At 43.8% G+C, this 16,541-nt stretch overlaps 1 protein-coding gene across 1 annotated transcript in view; it reads right to left on the bottom strand.

Moving 5' to 3' along the window:
• si:dkey-219c10.4 (high affinity cGMP-specific 3',5'-cyclic phosphodiesterase 9A) overlaps nucleotides 1–16,541 on the bottom strand; it is a 34,566-nt gene that overhangs the window by 3,470 nt on the left and 14,555 nt on the right. The window contains exons 5-11 of the mRNA XM_063214567.1: nucleotides 16,427–16,541; nucleotides 15,328–15,387; nucleotides 11,146–11,323; nucleotides 8,988–9,110; nucleotides 8,540–8,632; nucleotides 5,378–5,445; nucleotides 21–123 (exon numbers count right to left, since the gene is read on the bottom strand). The exon at nucleotides 16,427–16,541 is cut by the window's right edge and continues 28 nt beyond it. Of these exons, the coding sequence (XP_063070637.1) occupies nucleotides 21–123; nucleotides 5,378–5,445; nucleotides 8,540–8,632; nucleotides 8,988–9,110; nucleotides 11,146–11,323; nucleotides 15,328–15,387; nucleotides 16,427–16,541 (740 nt within the window). The remainder of the gene's footprint in view (nucleotides 1–20; nucleotides 124–5,377; nucleotides 5,446–8,539; nucleotides 8,633–8,987; nucleotides 9,111–11,145; nucleotides 11,324–15,327; nucleotides 15,388–16,426) is intronic.

The following is a 16,541-nucleotide window of genomic DNA, read 5'->3' as shown; positions in this document are numbered from 1 at the left end:
GTGAATTAGTGGTTAGTTACCACATCTCTGTGGTCTTTGTTGCTGAAGTCAAAGGTGTGCAGGATGGATTTGAACTTGTTGAGGATCTCGTTGTGTCGGGTCATATCTGTTGCCAAGACGCACCTGATAAGGAAGAAGGGGGCACAGTTAAGGAGAGGGGTGGGGGTGGGACATTCCCATCATGCATTTTTTTCAGGATACAGTATTTGAAGAGTTTTGTTGCAAAATGGTGTATCTGTGGAAGTTGCCTTAAGGCGAAGAAACGAGCCGTACAACTTCTCACATTAAGACTCTGTGAGTCGCGTTTAATAACTTAATGTAACTGACTAAAAACATGGCGCCGTGCATGACAGAAAAGCCGGCAATATGAAACGTCATCGGAACACTTAAAGGGACCGCAACAATAACAGGTATCACACAACAGTGAAGATAACGGACCACACAACATAACATTTAACCAAACACATAGTAAGTGAATTATGCCATTGTTGAGAGCACCACATATCCACCATTTTTTACTTTTGCCTTTTTAGTATTGGAATTGATTGTTCCGAAGTCTTATCATCTATGTGTGCATTTTTGCCGTTCAAATATTCTGAGAACATACTTCTTAAACCTATAAAAATGCATTTTGCAATGCAATGCAATAGAATGCCCAATACAAAAATGTCAATTTCCCTAGGGCGCTGTGGCGCAGCGCGCTAAGCCCCCCACATCACATGCATGCTCATGGGGACCCCGGTTCGAGTCCGGCTGGGGTCATTTCCAAGCCCTACCCCAAATCTCTCTCCAGCTCATTTCCTGTCTCCTCTCACACTATCCGGTCACAATAAAGACCCAAAAAGCCCCCAAAACATACTTATAAGATACGCTGATCTCCTCCATCACGGACCTAGGCGGCCCCCTACTTGTCCTCGGCGACTTCAACATACATCTAGAGAAGCCGTACGCCACAGACTTCAAGGCCCTGATGAAGTCATTTGACATTCAACTAGCCAGCTGCCCCCCGACACACAAGAGTGGCAACCAGCTCAACCTGATCATGACTAAGGACTGCCAAGCGGACAACATCAAGGTAACACCAATGCATGTTTCAGACCACTTTTTCCTCCATTTCACCACCTCCCTACCCGACCCTACACCCACCCCCCCTCCCTTGGTCACATATAGGCGGAATCTACGCAACCTGTCACGCACTAGCTTTGCATCAGTGGTGGCAGATGCCTTGCCCTCAGCAAGCGTGCTCTCCTCACTCGATGTTGACACTGCTACAGATTCGCTCAGCTCCACACTGACCTCCTGCCTAGACAACCTCTGCCCACTAGTCACTAAACCTGCAAGACCTTCACAACCGCGACCATGGCTGACAGACACCATCCGAGCTCTACGTACCACCCTCAGAGCGGCAGAAAGGAAATGGCGCAAAGCCAGCAACCCATCTGACCTCGAAAAACTTAGATCTCTACTAGCCTCCTTCTCCGCCTCTGTAACAGCTGCCAAGACAACCTACTACAACGACAAGATCAGCAACACTACAGACCCACGTAAGTTGTTTTCTACATTGAAGTCACTGCTCAACCCTCCCCCCCCTCCTGCGCCCACAGACCTTAACCCAGACAACTTTGCCACCTTCTTCACGGAAAAGACGGCAAATATTAGCAAGCAATTCTGTCAACCGCCCTCCCGCCCAGAAGACACCCCCCTGGAAAACACGGCGACTCCTGCAACACTTCATGAATTCACTCTGCTCTCTGAAGAAGACGTTTCCAAACTCATCACACAAAGCCGTCCCACTACCTGCCTACTAGACCCAGTGCCCACGAACCTTCTTCAAGACATTGCCCAAACAGTGGTCCCCTCAATCACATCCATCATGAACTCCTCACTCTCCTCCGGCACTGTCCCCTCCGCCTTCAAACAAGCAAGGGTGACACCACTACTGAAGAAGCCTACACTGAACCCTGCTCATGTCGAAAACTACAGACCTGTCTCACTGCTTCCCTTCCTATCCAAGACGCTAGAAAGGGCAGTTGCAAAGCAGGTCACCAACTTCCTAAACCAGAACGGATTACTTGACCCAAAACAATCTGGTTTCAGAAGTGGACATTCAACTGAAACTGCGTTACTCTCAGTGACTGAAGCTCTAAGGACTGCAAGAACGGAAGGACTATCCTCGGTCCTCATACTACTAGACCTGTCTGCAGCCTTTGACACAGTCAACCACAAGATCCTCCTGAGGATACTCACAGCCATAGGAATCACAGGCGTTGTCCACTCATGGTTCAACTCCTACCTCTCTGGACGCACCTTCAGTGTGTCATGGCAAGGGAAGCTGTCTACGACTCACACCCTCTCCACAGGCGTACCCCAAGGATCAGTGCTGGGACCTCTTCTGTTTGCAATATACACCTCCTCCCTGGGACGTGTCATTCAAACACATGGGTTCTCCTACCACTGCTACGCTGATGACACCCAGATGTACCTGTCGTTCCGTCCAGAGGACACCACGGTTTCGGAACGCATCTCTGCCTGCCTCACCGATTTGTCAACATGGATGAAGGACCACCACCTACAGCTGAACCTGGCCAAGACAGAGCTCCTGGTGATCCCAGCTAAAGAGCCGCTCAGTCACAACATCAACCTCAAGATAGGCTCCACCATCGTGACCCCAAACAAAGTCGCCAAAAACCTTGGCGTCATGATTGATGATGAGCTGTCATGCTCCAACTACATCAACTCGGTCACCCGGACCTGTCGAATCCACATGTCCAACGTACGGAATATCAGACCTGTGCTGACACAATATTCTACACAACGACTGGTCCAGGCCACGGTCCTGTCCCGCATTGACTACTGCAACTCACTCATGACAGGCCTACCTGCTTGTGCGCTAAAGCCTCTGCAGATGATCCAGAATGCGGCGGCACGGTTGATATTCAATCAACCCAAAAGGACCCATGTTACTCCTCTATTTATTGAGTTGCACTGGTTACCGATCGCCGCCCGGATCAAGCACAAGGCATTGACCCTTGCCTACAAAACCATCACAGGAACGGCCCCAGCTTATCTGAAGGACCTACTAACACCTTATGTTACTGGAAGAGAACTGCGCTCATCCAGCACAAGCCGTCTGGCTCTGCCATCCAGTCGCTCTAGGTACTCCCAGTCAAGACTGTTCTCCGTTGTGGTACCCAAGTGGTGGAACAGTCTCCCAGAGGCAGCAAGACTAAGCACATCTCTTACAGCCTTCAAGAAACAACTAAAGACATTCCTCTTTCGAGAGAATCTACTAGACTAATGCTTGAACTGGCCTTGCCCCAGGGCAGACTCCTGACATGATGTTTAGTTTAGTTTAGTTTGTGAGTGTGTGTTTATGTGTGTGTGTACTAGTTATTTCCTCTTTATTAAAAAAAACAAAAAAACTAACTAACCCCTCTTTGCAATTGCACTTGTTGTTCTGTATATCTCCTGTGCACTTTGTATTTGCTTGTGATGTTGGCTTGATTATGTCCTCTTTTGAAAGTCGCTTTGGTTATAAAGCGTCTGCCAAATGCAATGTAATGTCAAGTCAAGTCAAGTCAAGTCAAGTAGGTTTTATTGTCAATTTCTTTACATGCACTGGTCATACAAAGAATTTGAAATTACATTTCTTGCTTTCCCATACAGACATAGACTAATTAAGGTAAGGACATAGACAGTATAGACATAGACAGTACTTATACATGGACTTAAGACAGTATGGACATAGACAGTGCTCATACAGACATTTAAAGTGCAAGACTGGACAACAGAAGACTTGTAGAGGACATACATTAAGAGGTATTTGTTGTGCTTTTGTGCTTTTCCTAAAAAAGTCCTTTATAGCGTTCTGACATGGTAATAGTAGCATTTTGAAGAAAATAAATATAAAAAAAGGTCTGTCAAGTACACCAGCAGCAGTGTGTGTGTGTGTGTGTGTGTGTGTGTGTGTGTGTGTGTGTGTGTGTGTGTGTGTGTATGTGTGTGTATGTGTTTAGTGCAGGTAGAAGGTGCGGTGTGCGTCTTGTGTGTGTGTTCGTGTTCGTGTGTCTGTGTGTGTGTGTGTGTGTGTGTGTGTGTATGTGTGTGTGTGTGTGTGTGTGTGTGTGTGTGTGTGTGTGTGTGTGTCAGTGTGTGTATGTTTGGGTTTAGTGCAGAAAGTGCAGTGTGCTTGTGTGTGTGTGTGTGTGTGTGTGTGTGTGTGTGTGTGTGTGTGTGTGTGTGTGTGTGTGTGTGTGTGTGTGCATGTTTTGAGTTAGTGCAGGTTGAAAGTTCAGTCACAAGTATAGTAGTGCAGGTGGAATGTTCAGTCGCAGATATGGTGGTGGGGGATGGGGGGGGGGTTGTCAGTGGCCTTGCTGGCTAGAGGCTGACAGTGGGGGGGGGGGGGGGTTGTCAGTGGCCTTGCTGGCTAGAGGCTGACAGTGGAGGGAGAGTGGGTTGAGTGTTCAGCATCTTGATCGCTTGGTGCATTGTGCTGCTCGCCAGCCGGGTGGTACGGGAACGGAGGCGCCTGTACCTCTTTCCAGAGGGCAGGAGGCTGAACAGTTTGTGTGCAGGGTGGCTTGTGTCTTTGATGATCATCAGTGCTTTCCGGGTGAGGCGTGTGGTGTAAATGTCCTGCAGGGAGGGGAGTGGTACTCCAATGATCTTCTTCGCTGTGTTCACAACACGCTGGAGTGTCTTCCTGGTTTTCTCCGTGCAGCTTCCTCCCCACACTGTGATGCAGTTGGACACGACGCTCTCTATGGTTCCTCTGTAGAATGTTGTCATGATGGAGGGTGTAGCACTTGCCTTCTTTAGTTTGTGCAGGAAGTAGAGACGCTGATGGGCCTTCTTCGCCAGTGATGTAGTGTTGGTGGTCCAAGAGAGGTCGTCGCTGATGTGCACTCCAAGGAACTTGGTGCTGCTCACTCTCTCCACAGCATCGCCGTCGATGGTCAGTGGTGGCAGTTGTTTTTGGACCCTTTGGAAGTTGACAACAATCTCCTTGGTCTTGTTGACATTCAGCAGGAGGTTGTTGTCTTTGCACCATCTGGCCAGCAGGTCTACTTCTTCTCTGTAGTGAGTCTCATCGCCCTTGGTGATGAGGCCCACCAGTGTTGTATCATCCGCAAACTTCACTAGATGGTTAGTGCTGTGGGTCGTTGTGCAGTCGTGTAATAATGTAATAATATAAAAAAAATGTCAATTTCCCAACATTCTACAAAGTGCATGGAGATACGCCATTTTGCAATGAAACTCTTCATTTCTATTTTCTCAAAGAAATGCAACTGAATATATCGAACATAGCCTACTATGATAAACAAGGTTGATCAGAGGGATATTGAACTTCACTTCAACAAATGTTGAGCTTTACCTGATGATGCCTTCTCGTATTCTCTTGTACTGGTCTGTGGTCAGATTTCTGAAGATGTTGCTCTCATTCTGAAATCAAAGACACGCACACGAGCACACAGCCTTCCATGTAATAATGGCATTTCTAATCTAATTACAGTTTTTCTCGATTGCTTCCTTGTAAGTTTTTACTGTGCCTAGCAAAAATGCCTCTGAAGTTGTAGAATGGTAGCCCATCTATGAACTACTATGAGGGCCTGTGGTATCTACTTTTAATAGTAAGATAGGGAATTTAAGGTGTCTGTCACCTTACATCAATGCATTTCAAAACCTATCACAGATAAAATGGCTTAGATGATGATGCCAAGTTTTTATATGGCCTATTTTTACAGTTTTTCTCGATTGCTTCCACACAAGTTCTGGTACTTCACACACAATTCTCGGAACAGCTCACCCATTTCCCAACTCCCCTAACCAATGTCACTGAACACTAAACACAATTCCTTCTTTACACTCACATTTCAGTTTTAAAACACACTCTTTTCAAACCACTACACACAATTCTCTGGATTACACACAATTTTCATGAAGAAAAACCCTGGTTGTCGCATTGAACACACTGTCATTCAAAATACTAAAATCAACTGCCATACTAAGTTCACTTCCTCATCACATGGGCAAACTCTCTTCATACCGGTTTACAATCTGAAATCATCACCCCATAAGGACACACATTGCATGTCATATTGATGAAAAATGAGTGGATGCAAGGGAGAAAACCCATTTGCTTAGTTTTTGAACTCAAGAATATGTTATACAAGACATCACTTTCATGTGGTTACCCAATATTTTACAATAAATTAGTGCAATTTTTAAATGTCAGAAAAATATGTAAAATATATACACATCTGTGTACTCCGAGTCTAAAAACAATATTGCAGTATTTTACTACAGAAAAATACCCTCTTTAGTAAGTAGAACAGTGAAGGAAATGAGTTTCTACGGTGTGTCATGTTGAGTATAGAATTTTACCTTGTGCATATTAGTGTTCAATGGTTCACATAAGAGTGTATTACAGTTTTTCTCGGTTGCCTACACACAAGTTCTGGTACTTCACACACAATTCTCGGAACATCTCACCCATTTCCCAACTCCCCTAACCAATGTCACTGAACACTAAACACAATTCCTACTTAACACTCAAATTCCAGTTTTAAAACACACTCTTTTCACACCATTACACACAATTCTCTGGATTACACTCAATTTTCATAAAGAAAAACACTGGGTTTCTCATGGAACACACTGTCATTCACAACACTATATCAACTGCAATACTATGTTCACTTCCTCATCACATGTGCAAACTCTCTTCATACCGGTTGACAATCTGAAATCATCACCCCATAAGGACACACATTGCATGTCATATTGATGAAAAATGAGTGGATGCAAGGAGAAAACCCATTTGTTTAGTTTTGAACTCAAAAATATGTTATACAAGACATAACTTTCATGTGGTTACCCAATATTTTACAATACATTAGTGCAATTTTTAAATATTTTTAAAAATATGTAAAATATATGAGGAGTTCAGATGCAAAAACCCCTTACTCCATTTCTGAAGACCTGCACTTCTATATTTTTAGAGAACCCTGCTGTTGGTTTGGTTTACATTTATGTACTTGAAAATACATATAAATAGTTATATTACATAAATAAAATAAAACAATATGCGATTTCGATAGCTTGTACGAAATAAAAATGAATTACCCTAAGATTATTTTCTGAAAAGGCACTTAGGGGAGTTTGCATCTGAACTCTTCATATACACGTCTGTGTACTCCGAGTCTAAAAACAATATTTCAGTATTTTACTACAGAAAAATACCATCTTTAGTAAGTAGAACACTGAAGAAAATAAGTTTCTACTGTGTTTCAAGTTGAGTATAGAGTTTTTTTTTCATAGCAATAGGCTATACAGTAATGTAATGGTTTTTTTGTACTGCCAAATAGGCAGTGGGGTTTATCTTTGTGTTGTTTTTGTGAAAAAGACATAAACATCTTTCTGTTTCTGTTTGTGTGTTGTGGGAATTACGTTTTTCCAACTTATGTCACAGTATCCATGCAATCCAGAACAAAAAAAGCCCAAGTTACTGGGAGAAATTAGTTTTACCCTGTGCCCAACAGTGTTTTAATGGGTCTGCAAATGTGTATTGTAGTGACTGTCTGTGTGTGTCATTTGACGACAAAATGAGGTTTTTAGAAGAGAGTATATTGTTTTGAGACAAGACGTGCATTTTTCAAAGGTAGTGAAGAGTTTGGCCCGTTGTGTGTGAGGTTTGGAGATTTGTGTGTAGAGTTTTGAGAATTCGAAGACCGATTCCGAAAATTGTGTGTAGGCAATCGAGAAAAACTGTAAAATGACTGCTTGTGTGTGTCATTTGAGAACAAAATGACCTTTTTAGAAGAGAGTACATTGTTTTGAGACAAGACGTGCATTTTTCAGAGGTAGTGACTGAGGAGTTTTGCCCGTTGTGTGTGAGGTTTGGAGATTTGTGTGTAGAGTTTTGAAAATTCGAGAACTGATTCCGAATAATGTGTGTAAGCAATCGAGAAAAACTGTAAGAAAAGTACCATATCAACCAAATTATACCAGACCCCATTTTTTGGGGGCAAATAAATTAATAATTCAAGACATCCAACTCTCAAAGGAAATTAATTCGTACGCTGGCAGAAATGGAACTATTATGCATAATTATGCAGTGGTAAGTGGAAATGTGATAAGATATGAATTATGGCATAATTATTATGTGTCATGATAAAAGACTCATTGGAGCAGACTAGAAACATTAATTCAGTTGCATGCAGCACGAGCATCGCATGTAAACAACCCACTCAACGAAAAACAAGTCTGGCTGCTCATTATTAGCACGCACACACACACACGCGCACACACACACACACACATACACACTTGTATACATGCATACACATATGTGTACATACTACAAACATGCTCACACACACACACACACACACACACACACACACACACACACACACACACACACACACACACACACACACACACACACAAACACAGAGCATCTTTAATGGTATCCCTGGTGGCCGAAGAAGGATGGAAAGAAAGAAGGATTACGGATTAGGGAATACAGATTTACCTTTTCCAGAATCTCAAAGGCCACAGCACAGTGGTGGTTCTCAAGGGGCGAGATGTCATTGTAGCGCATAGCCAGCTCTGTACGCGCGTTAATCTGGAAAATATATTTTAATCATCTTAATGACATTACATTTCATTTCATTTCAAAAGATTTCATTCAGAACATGTTGATTCAATCAAAACATCCCTCGTGATCATTTTAATAACATTACCTGTCATGTCATTCAAAATATTTGATTCAAAATTTGTTAATATGATTTGTTAGACTATGAATATGAATCATTTATGGCGTAAAATTTGTAAGAACGATTGGAAAACAACATCTACAATCTAGATAATGACCATGCCACATCAATTACAGTATCTGCCAATAATGATAAATAACAACCGCCATGCTGTGATTGGTTTACCACTCAGCAGCAGCATTCTGATTGGCTTGTGTGAGTCACCTGGTAGGCGTTGTTGTACCCGGTGTGGTCAAGGTCGTGGCACACCGCAGAGGTCAGTAAGGTCAAAAGGTCAATGCTGTCCATCTTGTTCCTGAGGTCTGTCAGCCATATCAGCCCATACATCTGCAGAGGGCAAAGGTCGTCAAACATCAATATCAACCCTTTAGGCCTGGGAGTGACATCTATGCAACACAACTTTTAACACCAGCTGCAACACCTATAGTGATAGCATATTTACCTTAACCCCATAATGCACGCTGTACCATCTGAGGCAAGCTGTTATTAGCCTGGGCGAATTGCCGACTGTTGACTCCGTCAATTAGTCTGGCAAAAGCCATGAGGAATCCGTCTCCGTGGACGATGGGAGATGGTCTGATCTTACACTATCATTTAAATTAATCGAAGTTCCAAACTCAAATAAAACCCATATTGTGCTTTAATAGCATGCCTGTTACGTTATAGTGTCGCAAAAGCATACAAATAACATAACGAAAGTGTGAATATAGTTACCTTAACCAATCAGTAACGGAGCATCGTGGGTGAGTTCTACGTCACCACTCTCAACTGTTTGCTGATTGGCTAAACACTGAGAGAACCGAGCTCGAGGCTTTTGCCAGACGATGTGCGGAGCCAAAATCTTTGGGTGGAGTACATCAACGGTGTCGCCAGGCTAAGCTGTTATGGCCCTTAAAAGGTTAATAACCGTGGTAATACTCTACGATGACATATGCGGCCTCCTAAATTAAGATTGACTAAAAACCTATTATTATTATTATGTAATTATGATGGGGGCCTCCTGACCGGTTATGATTGGGGCCTCCAAAGCCTTAACAGAGGCCCTGCCCCCACCCCTCTGCACTCTTGACCTGAGATGATCAAGGTGAGTTCCCAGATTGGAAATGGCACTGTGCTGTGCTGTGCCGCTGACCTTCAAGAAATCCTGAGGCCAATCAATCCAGAAGGGGAATCATGATGATGGGTGTAATTTTCCCTCTGACTTGTCTTCAATTACACATACACTCTAACGCACGCAAGCATACATGCACACACACACACACACACGCACGCTCGCTCGCACGAACACACACGCACACACACACTCACACACACAGACAGCGGACTATACTAAGGTGTCCTTCATTGCTCAGACAGATTGAGGTGAGGGAGAAATAACAGTTCTCCAGTGATTGCATCTTCCTCTGTCCTACCTTCCATTTCTTTCACCCCTCCTGTCCCAATTACTTCTTCCACTCATGACCTGCATTAAAGCACCACCCCAACAGTAGTTTGACAAGCCAGACTTTAAACTATAGACTATAGCAGTGGTTCTTAACCTTTTTTTATTAACGCATCCCCTTACCTGTGCCCAATACAAGCCGCGCACCCCCATCCCAAATGTCTTCACGTGTATACACACTAAAAACTGATTTAAGTGATTGATTACAATTATTCTTGCTTGAGACATTGATCAATACCTTAATCACTTTAAATGGGGACCAAAACATTTTTTTATTTGGTTTTGATTTGGCCTAATTATAATGTTCGCAAGCAGAATTTTGATGGCATCCTCAACAAGAAAACAATCTGCGCACCCCCTGAAATCTCTGGCGCACCCCTAGGGGTAAGAACCACTGGACTATAGGATGTTAAACTCAAACTCAGGCAAAAAGCAAATCTGGGACAAAGGCACAAGCCGAAACTCCATATACGTATATCCTCTGTGTGTGTGTGTGTGTGTGTGTGTGTGTGTGTGTGTGTGTGTGTGTGTGTGTGTGTGTGTGTGTGTGTGTGTGTGTGTGTGTGTGTGTGTGTGTGTGTGTGTGTGTGTGTGTGTGTGTGTCTCTCTCTCTCTCTCAAAAGTGAACCTCCGTGACCCTGGGCACTGGGTTACTACACCGGCGACACGGGTTCGATTCCCGCCCAGGTCATTTGACGATCCTTCCCCGCCTCTCTCTCAAAAATAAAGGCAAAAAAGCCCTAAAAGATTTTACCAAAAAAAAGTGAACTGTCTCACCATCTGTGTGACGCAGAAGCAGTGTTTGAAGTTGTGGAGGGCAATGTTTTGTATATAAGCTGTCAGACACCTTAATTTCCGTCTGGATTAATAAAAGTACTCTCCTCTACTCTACTCTACTCTACTCTACTCTACTCTACTCACCATCTGTGTGACGCAGAAGCAGTGTTTGAAGTTGTGGAAGGGGATGTTGTTGTATCGCCTGTAGACCTCGTACAGGAACTGCTGCAGCACCTCCAGCTCGATGTTGAAGGTGGAGATGAAGTCCAGATCCATATACATCACCTGGAGGAGAACCATGATCTCAGCATCCTCCCACTGCCTACACACACACACACACACACACACACACACACACACACACACACACACACACACACACACACACACACACACACACACACACACACACACACATACACACACACACACACACACATACACACACACACACACACACACACACACACACACACACACACACACACAGACACACACACACACACACACACACACACTGGAGATGAAGTCCAGATCCATATACATCACCTGGAGAAGAACCATGATCTCAGCATCCTCCCACTGCCTGATGGACACACACACACACACACACACACACACACACACACACACACACACACACACACACACACACTGGAGATGAAGTCCAGATCCATATACATCACCTGGAGAAGCACCATGATCTCAGCATCCTCCCACTGCCTACACACACACACACACACACACACACACACACACACACACACACACACACACACACACACACACACACACACACACACACACACACACACACACACACACACACACACACACATACACACACACGCACACACACACACGCACACACACACGCGCGCGCACGCACACAAGCGCATACACACATACACACACTGGATATGAAGAAGCACCATGATCTCAGCATCCTCCCACTGTCTATTGAAGACACACACACACACACACACACACACACACACACACACACACACACACACACACACACACACACACACACACACACACACACCGTCTTTTCTTTTCTCTGTTCTCAACTCATCAGTATTGTGTTCTACAAACTTGCATCCTCACAACATCATTAATATCAAAGTGATGTCTCTTTTCCGGAGCTTTGATTTGATTATCTTTGTATCTCAAAGTGAAAAGAGATATTATCAACACATTAAAACCCATCCAATAGTCTGTGATGCTTGATATCAAACCCTCTGTGATGTTTTATAATTATTTCAGTCTGAATGCATCTGTGTGTGTGTGTGTGTGTGTGTGTGTGTGTGTGTGTGTGTGTGTGTGTGTGTGTGTGTGTGTGTGTGTGTGTGTGTGTGTGTGTGTGTGTGTGTGTGTGTGTGTGTGTGTGTGTGTGTGTGTGTGTGTGTGTGTCTGTCTGTCTGTCTGTCTGTCTGTCTGTCTGTCAGTGTTTGTGTGTGCGTGTGTGTGTGTATGTGTGTTTGTGTGTGTGTACTATGGAAACAAACAATCATTAAAAACAGACATCACAACCCCCGCAGTTCCACTGATGATGGCGCATGCAGGGGTGTGTGCAGGGCCGGTTCTAGTCCGTTTGGTGCCCCAGGGCATCTTGTCACCAGGCAAGCAGGCATCCGCTTGGGGCCCCCAAGCCACTAGACTAGATGGTGAAAAACAGCTCAACTTTAAACGTTTTTGCCTGGGGCCCCGACTGACACTAGAATCGCCTGCTCTGGGTGAGCACTCCCTTTCCTTTTTCTGCATTTCGAAATCGGCAGTAAACACATAGCATTAAAGGGACACTGTGTGAGATTTTTAGTCGTTTATTTCCAGAATGCATGCTGCCCATTCACTAATGGTACCTTTTTCATGAATACTTACCACCAGCATCAAATTCTAAGTATTCATTATGACTGGAAAAATTGCGCTTTTCATACATGAAAAGGGGGATCTTCTCCATGGTCCGCCATTTAGAATTTCCAAAATTAGCCATTTTTAGCAGCAAAAATGACTGTACTTGGACCATACTAGAAAAGATGTGTTTAACACTTAGTAAACTTTCATGTAAAGATCAAATTTGGCAATAGGCAGCCCAATTTAAATAAGCAGCATAGTTGCAGTACCTTTTTTTACCATTTCCTGCACAGTGTCCCTTTAAGCATGTGATTGGCTGTAGCTGACCTTTAGGGCCGACATAAATAAGTGCCCATGAGTCATCATTGTAGATGGAACGTTTAATGTTTTTTTTTTTATTATTTGACAAGCTAATTCTGTAGGACTTTTAGGCATTTTTATGGCACTCTCAAGACATTTTGGTGCCCTATCCCAGTCTTTCTCAACCTTTTTTTAGTCGAGGCACCCTTTCAATTCATGAAAAATTTCAAGGCACCCTAAACCAACAAGTCGTAACATGGCATAGCATCCGACACCACACAAGCTTAGAAAAGTAACACATTTGGGAGACGTCACACGACCTACGTTCAAAGTTGCAGCTGACTGGGGCGACCTATATTTACTTTATTGTGCTTAAATGGCAGATGAAAGATTCCACTGACTAGCATTAACTTATACATTTAGACAAATATGTATCATATTACATAATTTATTTATCAGCCACGCTTCCGCGGCACCCCTGTTGAGAAACACTGCCCGATCCGACCACCTAGTCTGCCTATGCCTATGCCTATACCGCTGGCCCTAGGGTGCATTTCTCGACATCACTGTTGCTAAGTTAGCAACTTACTCGGTTGCAATGCAATTACCCATTGCAAACCTAGTAAAATGGCTAACTGGTTAGCAATGATGCTTTCGAGAAACAGGGTCCTGGATGTTGTTGTGTCAATGTGGCAGTGAGAGTACGGCGTTTTGTTAAACAGGCGGAGAAGAGAAGAGAAGAGAAGAGAAGAGAAGAGAAGAGAAGAGAAGAGAAGAGAAGAGAAGAGAAGAGAAGAGAAGAGAAGAGAAGAGAAGAGAAGAGAAGTGAAGTGAAGAGAGGACATCTCTGCTTTTAATGCAGCTGCAGCCTCTCAAAAGCAGCCGGCATTAATGAATGTGCTATTCAGCCAGATAAGAGGAGGAGCAGCGCTTTGGGCTGCACTGATACACACTCCTCCACTCGCTCCATTCATATTGATATGAATGGGATGAAAGGGGTTGAGCTGATTGGCTAAGCAGGCCCGCCGACAAGGCGGGGGGACAAAGGGGTATGTTGTCCCGGGCAAAGGGAAATATGGGGCCCAGAATTGGGTCCCCATTACATTGTATTGGATGGGGGGGGAGCTTTCAGATGACTTTGTCCTGGGCCCAGCAAAAGCTGTCAGCGGCCCTGGGTCTGAGGCTTGATGCTGCTGCTGCTGCAACAGGTGCTGTTTCCTGTTGTTTGTTGTTGTGTTGTGTTGTGTTGTGTTGTTGTCATTGGTAATTTGAGCACTGCACCAGTACATTTGTTGTTTCCTGTTATTTGTTGTTGTTTGTCGTTGTCATTGGCTGTTTCAGCATGGCACCAGTACATTTGGTAAACAACCGCAAAATAGTGTTTTCAGCAAATGATGCATGATGGCGTATTTTGCTTTGTTTTATAGTCTTCACACTATTAGCAGAGAGAGTAGAGATTAGAAGTACATTTGGCTTGGACACTTGTACATTTGGCTTGCTAAGCAGAGAACATAAAAAGATTTATTATACATTAAATAACACAGCTTTATGGGTGTGCGTATGGGATAAACATACTGTTTTAAGTTGGCAGTTGTAGCAATCACAATTTGCAGCAGCATGACTTCTCATGCCATCTGGGGATGTACCACTCAGAAGCTACAACCATTAACTAAATAAGAACATCCGTATAAATAACTCCAAATTAGACATGCCAACCAAAACCATTTATAGAAATTAGTCTATGCATTAAATCATGTTTAGCCTGACATAATAGTGGTGCATTGACATACGGTTTGTAGTGTTACCTTGTTTCTCTACGCCGGTATAGTGTTCAGTGGTAGTCAAGGATCTGAATCTCCAATTAACCTCTCAGTGCAGCACCTATGTTATACCTTACTGTCACCAAAATTGTAATGTCTTAATCTGGTTAAAGGGGTATGCCACTTATTTGAAAAATAAGACACTTTACCACCTTTATAAACCCTGGCCATGATTTTAACTGTATTAAGCCCCAAAATAGTGGCATACCCCTTTAAGGCTCTCAGCACTGTCATAGCAATGTTGTTACGATGTAGTATTTTCAGCAAATAGTGAATAGGCCCGCTGGCGACCCCATCTGCAGTAAGAGGCTACGTGATATTGTTCCACATAGCCATCTCCTCAACTCACCAGTTGTCAAAAGTTGGAGTCTTCAGATACTGCCTCACCTCCTCAGAAACCTCCAGCGAACTATTGGGAAAAGGAACACACAAATAAGCAGTCACCATCTAGCCAGGCCATGCCCTCCCAGTAACACAACAGCTTCAGCGTTGCTACCAGTCAGGTCAAGAGTCAATGCAAGTACTTTCTGAGTTCCCGCAAATACGGGAACTTCTCCCACTTTGTTGGGAAGCAAACAATCATTAGCAAACCAAGGGAGGCCATTTGGGAAATGCTGTTTGGGAAATGTGAATTGTTATGCTCTTGGTCAGACTTAATCAGGCTAGTCACCATCCACTCTGCAAAGACTGGCACAAGATCAACTCCAAACTAATGATGCAAAAATGATCCTTCTCTGTTGCATGTCCAAATGGAGTATACAGTGAAAAATGTAGTGCTAATTCAACACTTAGAAAGTCACCTTCAGAACACTTTCTGAAGTGTATTTGGTCCAGTTGTACTCTCTAGGTCAGGGGTGTCAAACTCATTCCGGATCAGGGGTTACATACAGTCAATTTGGTGTCAAGTGGACCGGACCTCGGACTAGTATTTCAAAATATTGCAATTTTTTTAGTTCACATCAGAATCGCATCGCTAGTCAAATATCTCGAGGTGGATGTCAGCACATATATCAGGAGCATAGACTGTAAATGGCAATAAAAAAATAATTCTGAAGTACTGAAAACCTGAAGTCTTAGACATCTACTGCACCTTTGTAAGGGGCATTTACGTCTTTTTTGACACTCTTTGCTTTTTTCCATGTCTGGGGCCGTACTAGACCATCTGGCGGGCTGCTCTGGCCTTATTATATATCACGGGCCTTATATTTGACACCCCTACTCTACGTGTTGAATTAACACTGCATTTTCTGGCCCTGCCGTGGCTCTAACGGTAGTGCTACGCTGGCGACCCAGGTTCGAATCCGGCCTGGGTCATTTGCCGATCCTTCCCCGTCTTTCTCTCCCAACTCGTTTCCTCTCTCTCACACTGTTCTATCATGATTGAAGTCATAAAGGACCAAAACATGTACATTTTTCTGCATTTTCTACTCTGTACTCAGCGGGCCTACCTCATCTGTAGGAACTTGTCTCTGACGTGCTCGCACTCCTCACGGGTCTTGCGGAGGGTCCTCTTGTGGTAGAAGGGGGAGGGCTTATGGGTGGCGTCAGACAGCTCCTTAAACA

Source organism: Engraulis encrasicolus, chromosome 13 (assembly GCF_034702125.1).
Source record: "Engraulis encrasicolus isolate BLACKSEA-1 chromosome 13, IST_EnEncr_1.0, whole genome shotgun sequence".
Taxonomy (NCBI): Eukaryota; Metazoa; Chordata; class Actinopteri; order Clupeiformes; family Engraulidae; genus Engraulis; species Engraulis encrasicolus.
The sequence above is the reverse complement of the archived record's forward strand: the minus strand, read 5'-3'. Positions and strand labels throughout refer to the sequence as shown.